At 49.7% G+C, this 10,530-nt stretch overlaps 1 protein-coding gene and 1 pseudogene across 2 annotated transcripts; both read right to left on the bottom strand.

Moving 5' to 3' along the window:
* Positions 1-1,636: 1,636 nt before the first annotated feature.
* Positions 1,637-2,416, bottom strand: LOC311621733 (transcription initiation factor IIA subunit 2-like; annotated as a pseudogene). Its single transcript has 2 exons — positions 2,412-2,416; positions 1,637-2,238 (listed from the first exon to the last, which is right to left on the bottom strand). The product of its transcript is annotated as a transcription initiation factor IIA subunit 2-like (transcript).
* Positions 2,417-7,470: 5,054 nt separating this feature from the next.
* Positions 7,471-8,739, bottom strand: POP7 (POP7 homolog, ribonuclease P/MRP subunit). Its single transcript, XM_084881601.1, has 2 exons — positions 8,489-8,739; positions 7,471-8,161 (listed from the first exon to the last, which is right to left on the bottom strand). Exon 2 carries the CDS (start codon positions 8,145-8,147, stop codon positions 7,725-7,727), a length of 423 nt encoding a protein of 140 aa, XP_084737727.1. The 5' UTR covers positions 8,148-8,161; positions 8,489-8,739; the 3' UTR covers positions 7,471-7,724.
* Positions 8,740-10,530: the final 1,791 nt, after the last annotated feature.

Below are 10,530 nucleotides of genomic sequence, written 5' to 3'. Positions count from 1 at the left end.
GAGTCTGCAATGGCTCTTGGTTGCCTCAGAACTAAGACCTTCTGTGTTCTGCCATCTACCGGCCTCTCCAGCCTGTTCTCCCGCTTTGTTCATCACACAAGCACAGTTAGATGGTTTTCAGCCTCCTGCCCTTTGCTCAGCCTCTGCCCTCCACGCGATCACCTGCTCACACTCCCTCTCCTGTTCTTCAAAGACCAAACCCAAGCATCACCTCTCCTAGGAAGCCTTCCCTGATCCCCCAGCAGGAAGTTGTCTTCCTCTGTGCTGCCATCCTCACCTGTCTTAGGTCTCTCACTGGCAGGGCCACCGTGTACAAGTGTAAGGTGAGCACTGCACAGCTCAAGGGGGTGCCATTCACAGACACTGATGGGAATGTACTCTCTGGAGTCATGCAGCACAGGCGCCCTGTTAATCAGAGCAGAGAGCGGAGGACAGTGTCTGACAGGCCTTGTTCACTGTGGCCCTCATGTGGCACTGAACATGTTTCCTGTTTACGGCTATCACTAGATGCCGTTATGTGGTCCCTCCACTTCAGACACCTCAGCCAGAGAGGGACCTAGGGAGGGGAAGTAAGCCATTCGTCCCCAGAGTGCTGGCCAGAGCCACACCTGGACAACCTAGCCCTGAGATACCAGGAGCTCGGAGGCCTCCCTCCACTTCCTGTGAAGACAGCCACTGAGGCAGGATCTGAAAGGGGACCGTCGTGACCAGAGGATGGCGGGGGTGGAGGCAGGCTCTGTTCCATGAAGTCTTCCTGGCAGCCAATTCAGATTGGAAATCCAAGGAGAAGCAAATTTACAGCCCCCCTGAGCTGTCCCAGACCCCAGGCAGCACGAAGCCCCAGCTGCCTGGAGCTGGGTGGGGGATAAGGGGGAGTGGAGGGCGGGCTCTGGGCCTCTCCTGCCCGGCTTTCCAAGCAGTTGCTTCTCAGCTTGACTCAGAGAGTTCAGCCAATGGCCCAGAAGACCTTCTGTGCTGGGAAGTGAGGTGGCCGAGGATGGGGAGGGGGGGCTTCCTGGCCCTTGGGAAACTGGAAAGGGAGCAAGAATGCCGGAGAAGGGATTCCTGCTGGAGAAGGAAAATCCTATGCAAAGATCAACTTGGAGAAATTGAGACAAGGGCCGTTTTCTTGGCCACGAGCAGCGAGAACCAGCTCCAGGTTTTTGTTCTCCGCAAGCAGCACTGTAACCTAGCGACCCAAAGGGGCAGTTCAGTAAACACGGGAGCCCAGATTGGTGGCCTGAGCTCTGCCACTTACTAGCTTAGCTGACTTATGACTTTCCCTCTGTACCTTGTTTCTATGGAATGGGGATGGTGAAAACCACAGCAACCCCTTCCCAGGCTATGGTGGGATTATGTAATATCTGACAGAGGGTAATGCTAGCTGTGATTTCTACGCTCTCTGCTTTACTATGCCAGCTATTTGTTCTCACTTTCAAGGCCTGGACACCAAGCCCCCAGCATATTCGTTGACCTTCCTCCAACATCTTTTACTGTCCCCTCTGGGGAGCTGGGCATTGACTGCCCTCGGAGGCACGTGCCCCTGAATACACCTGGGTGGGAGTTAGAGATGGGTTAAGACACAGATATCAAGACAAGACTCAAACTTTATTCTTTTTTTTGTTTATTTGTTTGAGTTTTAAAATGAATTTATTAAAGAATATTATTAGGAAGGCAACAACGTTTGATTTGTCATTTAAAAAAAGTCTGTTTCTCCATGCTGTAGAATAAGGTAATGTAAGAGGCTACAGCATATCTTGCTACTGGATTCTCTGATGGTATAGCACAGTGTAGTTGTTTCTGCAATGCTAGAATAAATAAAGTCTCTTCTATGCTTCTCTTTAAATAGTGAAGATTAGTAACAGAAGATGGTATAAAAAAGCCGTTTTTCTATTTGTTCTGTAGTATTGGAGCCAGTATTTTTATCATCACAGGCTGCAATTTTCACTTTATCCACTTTAATAAGTTCTGTCACCTCTCTGAATTCAACATCATTCAAGAGTCCACACATTATCGCAGAATCTGTGTGTATGTAGAGAGCCCCTGAAACTGACTGATCCTGACCCTCTGAGCCAATGCTGACTTACAGCCTTATCAAACTGGAGTGGAACTTACAGGGCAAGCTGGGGAGTGATCTGTTGAGACTGTGTGAGCTCATTGAGGCTTTCCTGAAGACAGTTTCCCGAAGTGGCATTTCTATAGAACTGATGGGCATGGCCTAGAAGGAAGGAACGTTTTCTTATTCAGTCTTGCATTATGTCCTGTGGGGAAGGCGCTTCCCGCCGCAGAGCAGACAGAATCAGCGCCGCCAGGAGCCCAGAGGGAGGCTCCTACCACCTATTCCCCGCTCCCCCCACCTCCCTCTCAAACTTTATTTATTCAAAGCCTAAGGCCAACCAAGAATTTCTTGCGCCATCAACGTGGGGCTCAAAAGCCATTGGACTGAGAGAGGCCTGTGGGCCCACTCTAGATGAGCCTTATGAGGCCACCTTTCTCAGTCACTTGACTCTTGAATCCCCCACGCACTTGAGTCCGTAAAGCAGGGCTCCCCGAGCACCAATACCTGTATCTCAAGCTCCAGAACCACTTCCTCCAGGTAGAGTTCTGTGAAAAGTGCCAGCCCAATCCTAGGATCTCTAGCTCCCGAGTACCGCTGAATATCCCTAAGCCCCTTCCCACAACACCCATCCTATATCAGAAGACAGAGCTACTACATTGGCCAGAGTGACTTTCCTGTCCAAGCAAAAATAAAATTAGAAAGTCCTCATGGAAACCAAACACTACTTGCAATATTAACGGAAGTGATGTTTTTCTCCTACCTAAGGTCTTCGCAGGTGTGCACCTGTGAATACAAACGTTTCATTTTGTTAACATGGAGCTTGGGGACTAAGGATTTTGCACGAACTCTACTGGTGGTCCTATAGGCTCTTCCTACTTCTGTTCATGTCTTATTTCGTGAACCAGCAAATAATTTCAGTATCTTCCGGTATTTAGTATACTTTTCTTGCAGCAAACAAGATGCATGGACTTGGAAGGAACCTAGGAGGTCTCGTGAAGATGAAGCTCTGCTTGCATATTTCCAGTGACAAGACATTTGATGTTTCTCAATGGAGCAGAGGTTTGAGAAGGGAGCAGCAAGCTGTCTTACTGTCAGCCACCCATCCATCCTCCATCCGTCCATCCATCCGATATTTATTCCTTACTGGACTGGGCAGTGAAATCACTTCTCCTTGAGGTAATCTCATCAGTTTGATGACTAGCTCCCTGATCACCCCACCTAGATGGAGAACAGAAGAACAGGGTTTGTAAAAAACTAACTTTTCTTATTACAAAAATAACACAGCCCTGGCCAGGTAGTTCATTTGGTTGGAGTGTTGTCCCAATATGCTAAGGCCATGGGCTTGATCTCCCGTCAGAGCATATACAAGAAAACCAATAAATGCATAAATAAATAGAACAACAAGTCGATGTTTCTCTCTCTCAAATCAATTTTTAAAAAGAGTTAATATTATACATTAAGAAAAAAACACACATGACCATTGAAAAACTAGACAACACGGCTAAACCAAAAAACATAAACTAAAGAGCACCCATAATACCATTAGGAAGATGGCGTCTTAAGTGGTCATTTTCACAAACTTCTTTCTTGGTAGGATGACCTTGGGACGTTGGCCTCACTCCAAATCTCTGTGCAGCTGGACATCGCTTTCCTAAGGAACTACATTAGACACACGCTCCTAGTCCAGCTTCCCCATAGGTTCAAAAGGGATGTGGGCCCTGGCCAGTGTGCTGTGTTTAGAGCATCCTCCTCCTCAATGAGGGGTCACGGGTTTGACTTTTAGTTAAGGGGATGTCCCTGGGTTGCTGGTTCATTCACTAGCCTGAATTGGGGCGAGTGCGGGAAGCAACCAATGATCTCTCTCTCGAGTCATTTCTTCCTTCCTTCCTTCCTTCCTTCCTTCCTTCCTTCCTTCCTTCCTTCCTTCCTTCCTTCCTTCCTTCCTTTCTTCTTTCCTTTCTCTCTCTCTCTCTTTCCCCCCCCCCCCCCCCCCCCCGCCATCCCTCCCTCCTCCTTTCTACACTCTTAAAAAAAAAAACAATCAATGGAAAAGAATATCCTCAGGTTAGGATTAACAACAACAAAAAAAAAGGTATGTGTCCTGAGGGCCTTCCCTCTCAGACAACCACAATGAAAAGCTGACAAAACTAATAACCCAGCCTTGTGAATCAAACACACACACAAATCACCTTCCTTCCCCTCTCCCTAGTTACACTAAGAGGGCTCCAAGCCATTCCTTAGCAAAACGTCATACTAACAATAGTAGCCTTTACCAACACCAACACAGTTCCAAACACCATGCAAATTATCTGTCTTTTTAAGTCTATCCGTGCTGCTTCCTGTTAGACTTCACAGGACCAATGGTTATACCTCTCTAGGCAGGCCTGGCTCCTAACACAAATCCCTACGAATAAAGGATGCTCAATAACGCTATGGATGATGAACACATGTCTACACCCACTTCCAAGCTAAGCGTCTGAATTCTGGCCTCTGAGGGTGTTTTTTAAGTAGGAGGTAATTATGCACTGATTGTGGGCTCTGCAGCTGTGGAGTAAAAAGAAGGGAGGGAAATTGCATTTGGACATACCTTCCCCCATTTCCCAAGTTTTGATGAAAGACACTTCAGAGAGCCAGTAGAAGTTGGGGATGGAGGGTGGACAGAAGCCAGAGTCAGCCTCACTCCAAATGGGATGGAGTTCCCTGCCCCTCCCACCAGGCATGGACTCCAATAGATGCAGAAGTCTTCCCCTCATCTTTTACATGCCCTCACACACTCAAGGGTGAGCCCTCACACTGTCCAATGTTCAAAGGCTATTTCTATAAAACTGCCGCTGAGGGAAACCGCACTGGCAAGCAGTGAGAGAACATGGAGTAGAAACAACAAACAAATAGGCTGGGAGACAGAGCTGCCAAAACAAACCAAATGCAGAAGGCTGCCTGCCACCACCTCAGCTGGGCCCAGGCCAGAAGCGTAGACACAAGAACACATACGTGCGCGGAGACACATAGTTCCATCCAGCTCCCTCTGCTACTGGGGGGCTACAGGGTAAGGGAGCCTTGCAATCAAGGCTGATGGGGTTATGGGGCTAAGGGGTGTGATAGGAATATCTCCCGTCTCCCTCACCTCCTGCTTTCTAGCCACTGAGTGACCCTCCAGCCCCAGAACATGTCCTGCCCGTTCATGAATCCCCTCTGTGCATACCAACTCCTCTACCAGATATGCCCTCTCCCTTTTTTTTTTTTTTGCCTGTTAGTCCTATTCATCCTTCAAAACCCAAGTCAAAGGTGAAACCATCTTGGACCCCACCAGGAAGTTAGCATTTCCTTTTCCACATTTCCATATCATGACTACTTTTTAATTCTTTTATAACACATCTTCCACATTCACAACTGTGTATCCACCTTTCCCATGAAATGATGAACTCCTTGAAGACAGAGACCATTTTATATCCACCCCTTTGTATCTCCAGGGCCCAAACCAAGCCTTGGCTCACAGTAGGTACTCAGCATGTTTAGTTGTTTGAATGAAGCACTGGTCCTTTTGTAAGGAATCCACTTTACTGGCAGTCACTCACCCAGCATCAAAGTCCCTCATCAATAGGAATACTCAAGCCAGGAGGGATTTCAATAAATGAGAAGTCTGGTTTTCAAAACCCAAATCAAACTACCTTCAAACAACCTAGAATAAAATTCTGTTACTAACCTTTATTTTATTTATTTTTTTTTATCTTAAATATATATTTTATTGATTTTACACAGAGGAAAGGAGAGGGATAGAGAGTTAGAAACGTCAATGAGAGAGAAACATCGCCCAGCTGCCTCTTGCACACCCCCTACTGGGGATGTGCCTGCAACCAAGGTACATGTCCTTGACCGGAATCGAACCCAGGACCTTTCAGTCCGCAGGCCGACGCTCTATCCACTGAGCCAAACCGGTCTCGGCTGTTACTAACCTTTAAATCAGACGCTTTTCAAACTTGATTTCAACCACAGTAAAACAATTTACATACCTAGTACGTATCTTCTCTATATATAACAGCCTAAGTTGTAAATTGTCCCCCTGGGAGTTTGACCAGGAGACCAGGAATTCAATTGCTCACTGACATGCGCTGAGCATCAGGAGGTGGTACAGAATGAAGAAAAGCCCCCGCTGGCAGCCAGAAGGAAGGTCTCACCAGCCAGGCCTAGAGACTCTACCTATGTAAAAATTTCATGCACTGGGCCTCTAGTGTGTATATATAAACACATTGTTAACTGAAAAATTGGCAACAACAAGGCCATTTAAGTTGCTTTCTTTTAATTGTCTTTGAGGGTTCAAGTTTTTTGTTTTTTAAAAAATATATATTTTATTGATTTTTTACAGAGAGGAAATGAGAGTTAGAAACATCGATGAGAGAGAAACATCAACCAGCTGCCTCCTGCACACCTCCTACTGGGGATATGCCTGCAACCAAGGTACATGCCCTTGACCGGAATTGAACCTGGGACCTCTATCCACCAAGCAAAACCGGTTAGGGTGAGGGTTAAAGTTTTTTGTTTTTAAAAAATATTGATTTCAGAAAGGGAGAGGGAAAAACATCAATGATGAGAATCATTGATCGGCTGCCTCCTGCAGGCCCCACACTGGGAATGGAGCCCACAACCCAGGCATGTGTGCTTGACCAGAATCAAACCAGGACGCTCCATCCTGCAGACCAACACTCTATCCACTGAGCCAAACCAGCTAGGACCCTACTTGCTTCTTCAGTCTGTGACCCAGTACATTGATTACAAGACCCACAAACGGATCACCGACTACTTTGATAAACATTGCTTTAGATGACTCCGGTTTGATAATCATGAGAAATCTGATCTTTCTAAAACTATCCAAACATAAAGTATTTATCTGTGCCCAGTAATTCAGGGGAGAGGCTTTTTTCCCCACGAGAGCAGCCCAGCCAGAAAGGTCTGCAGGGCTCTGGACCATAGTTGCTTAGAACAGTTTGGGCTCTGCAGGACCAAGAAGTGAATGAAGCCATGTGCCAATCCCCACCACAGAGGCTGATACACAGGAGACCCTAGTCTTTGCTTCTTTCATTTTTAACCCCCCACCTTTTCTGTGCCTGGGAACCTCTACCAGAGCCTGATGCTTCTGAGTATACAACTATCCCAGCTGCATTCAGAGGCAAAAGTGTACGCCTTATCCATTCGACCCGCCTCTGAGAGAATGAGGAATTTTAAAGCAAACATTGGGTTGTCAGGATTCTGCATTGTATTAAGGTTTGTTACACTGTCCATAGTACAATGTATGCTCTCTGTGAAGGCGCCTCCCGTTTCCCTCCTATATTTACATACTTGTCAGGTTTCCTACTCTCCTTTTCAAGCACACACAGACCTTACACAGGGGAAAGGCAGTGGCAGTGGGGTGAATGGACGATAACACAACTCGATACTTTTTATTGTCTGGGACGATGGTTGCTTACAGACCACAAAGACTCAGGAAGGCCTATCGCTCGGGCCCAACCAGAGACACTCTCCCACACTCTCAATTCAGAATCCTTCGGGCTACGAGAAGACAGGCTTTTCCTGACTCCGGCAGGAGGTCCATGACATTACTTGGTACAAGGAGAGTCATACGTGAGCCTAGCTGAGGGTGGCTGGGTAAACTGAGCCAGACTCATTTTAATTACTTCGGCGTGACCCTGAACACTCGGATGTGGATGGCGGAGTTGTTTCGGATGCGGGTCAGCGGCTCTCGGGCATCAGTCTCTGGTTCCAGATCGTCAACAAGCTCCACTGTGGAGGTGTTGGCAGCCACCTGCAAGGAGCCGAAGCTGCCCGCCTGCAGCTGGAGGGCGATGTTGATTGCACGATTGATGGCCAGGCCCAAGCCATGAATGTAGATCTCAGTGCATGCGTTCTGACCCCGAGCCCCGCCGTCCAGCAGCTTCTGGCAGCGGACCAGCTGGGCCTTGAAGTCAGTCTTCATGTTGACATAAATGTCATTGGGCCTCCGGGGCAGGCGGTGAGGCAGTCGCTTCCGAAGGGTGTACTCCACTGGATCCAGCTCAGGCTCCACGGCCCCTCGGTGCTCTCGGTTTTCTGCCATGTGGCGTGCCCTGGCTGGAGGGGGTCGGGGTGGGGGGAGAGAGAGAGACAAGATCAGCGAGGGGTGACAAGCGACTTCGCTCACTTTCCTGCTCCATTTCCTGTCTAAAAGGTGTAACCAGGAGGGGGCGCACGCAGTGTCCCTCTTCGCTTCCGGCCTCAGTCCCCGCCCATTACCCCCGAGCTTCCGCGTATCTTCCCCCGCCAGCTCCATTCATTCATTCCATCGCCCCCAACCTCAAGCCCCTCCGCCACCCGCCTCCCTGGCTCTGTCGTGCCTACCCTCTCCGGTCCAGGGTGGCCTCCTGCATGCGCGGCCCTTTCCCCTGCCCGGTCACTTACTCTGTGCCAACCGGCCTGAAGGAGGGTGCGGCCAGGGCCCCAGACCCGAAAAAGCGAAGGAAAGGGGCGCTCAGCAGGAACGCAGATCGCGGGCGACTCGGGCTCCTGCGAAACCCACGAATCCCCTTCCCGGCCTCCGGGTTCCCGCCCCGAGTCCGGCGCCGCGGGAGCAGCCGCGCGAGGCGCCCGAGTCGCGCGAGGCTTCCGGCCGCGAGGGCTGCACCACGTGTCTCTGCGGGAGGCGGGCCTAGGGGAGGGGCGGGACCCAGCCAGGGGAGGAGGCGGCCCGCTCCCCTAGGCCAGACCCAGTTCCCCGCGCTCGGAAGGGTCCTGCGGGGAGAGAGGGGTCCTGTGGGGGTGCCGGGGAAAGCGGCCATTCCAGGGGCGTGAAGAATGTGGGTGGGGGCCTTGCGATGACAGCAGGGAACTCAGAAGAATGGGATCGCAGAGGAGCCCAAAGACAAGGCTGGGCTCCTGCATCCATCGCGGCTCCTCTGGTCCGAGGAGGCGTGACAGAGCTGACAGAACTGACCTCCCGCCCCAGGTCCCGGCTGCCCGAATACGGAGGGGGGGGGCGCTGAATGGTGAGGGGGTGGTCCTCGACCGAGCACAGCGTCCCTGGACTCCCCTGCGGTTCACGTGGATCTGCCCCTCTCCCTTGCCTGTTGCTGGCCTGACCCCGGGCCCACCCTTGGGGATCCAACCTATGAGGCCCAGGTTTCACGATTCCCTCGGGGTGCACTTGCTCACCCCCCTCTACTATCACCCACCGGTTCTTTGGTGGCTTCCCGAGGCCTGGGAGAAGGAACGTGCGCCCCCTAGCGGGCAGGGCGAGGCGAAGCACTGGGGGGCGGGGTGTCCCTGGCTCCCTAAGACCAGTGGGGAGAAGTTCTCTGCCCAGATTGGTGCAGCTTCTGGAGAGTTCCCTTTGGAAATGCGTTAGACCTGCATTGGGCGATCTCGAACTACTCTGCTTGAGTTTTCCCATCATTCAAATGGGGTAATTCCTGTCTTGCCAAGCAGTTGTGAAGTCCACTATAACTTTGTAAACTGGAAGCCTACACAAGTGAGCTGGAATTTTTATGGCCCCCAGGCACTCTCTAGCTGCCTAGGGTGGAGTCTAACCTTATTTTACCGCAGGTTAGAAAGAACTCCCAGCACTAGTTAAATCCCATAGTTCTCTTTCTCTCTCTCTCTTTCTCTCTCTCTCTCTCTCTCTCTCTCTCTCTCTCTCTCTCTCTCTCTCTCTCCTTCAGATTCTTTCATTAACCACCAGTTTGGAGGGTACTGAGAGAGGGCGAGGTAGCAGGTGAGGAGGAAAGGCTGGCTACAACCCTCTTCAGCCTCAGAAGTGACACCTGAGCTGAGTTTTAATGGACAAATGGTTCTTCGGGGAACCAAGGACTACTCTGAAACAACTGCTCAGTATTTTTAAAAGAAGGGAAGCATAATCTAAGCTTCCACCTCAAGGAACTAGAAAAAGAAGAGCCAAATAAAGCCAAAGCAAAAGATGGGAGGAAGCCGAAACCGGTCTGGCTCAGTGGGTAGAGCGTTGGCTTGCGGACTGCAGGGTCCCAGGTTCGATTCCGGTCAAGGGCATGTACCTTGGTTGCAAGCACATCCCTGGTTGGGGGGTGCAAGAGGCAGCTGATCGATGATTCTCTCTCATCCATATTTCTAGCTCTCTATCCCTCTCTCTTCCTCTCTGTAGAAAAGCAATAAAATATATATTTTTTTTAAATGGGAGGAAAAAATAAAGAGCAAAAATCAATGCTATACAGACAATAAAGAAACTCAATCCACATATCTACCACATTATGCCTCCCTTTTGTTGGAAGCTTTCATACTTAGAACAGTGAGCGCCCTCTCTGGGGATGGAGTTTTCCCTGGAAAAGGCAGCAAGAACTGTGACCAAGAGCCTGTCTTCAGAATTGTGACCACTAGGTTTCAGGGGGGGAAGGAAAAAAAAATGTTTTTTATGTAATAGCACTTTACTTTTTCCTCTCCCTTTTCTCAGTTCTTCCCTGCCTTTAACTAATAAA

The sequence above is a fragment of the Pipistrellus hanaki genome (assembly GCF_964339955.1).
Source record: "Pipistrellus hanaki genome assembly, chromosome: 4".
NCBI classification, from domain to species: domain Eukaryota; kingdom Metazoa; phylum Chordata; class Mammalia; order Chiroptera; family Vespertilionidae; genus Pipistrellus; species Pipistrellus hanaki.
This window is presented reverse-complemented; position numbering and strand designations above follow the sequence as displayed.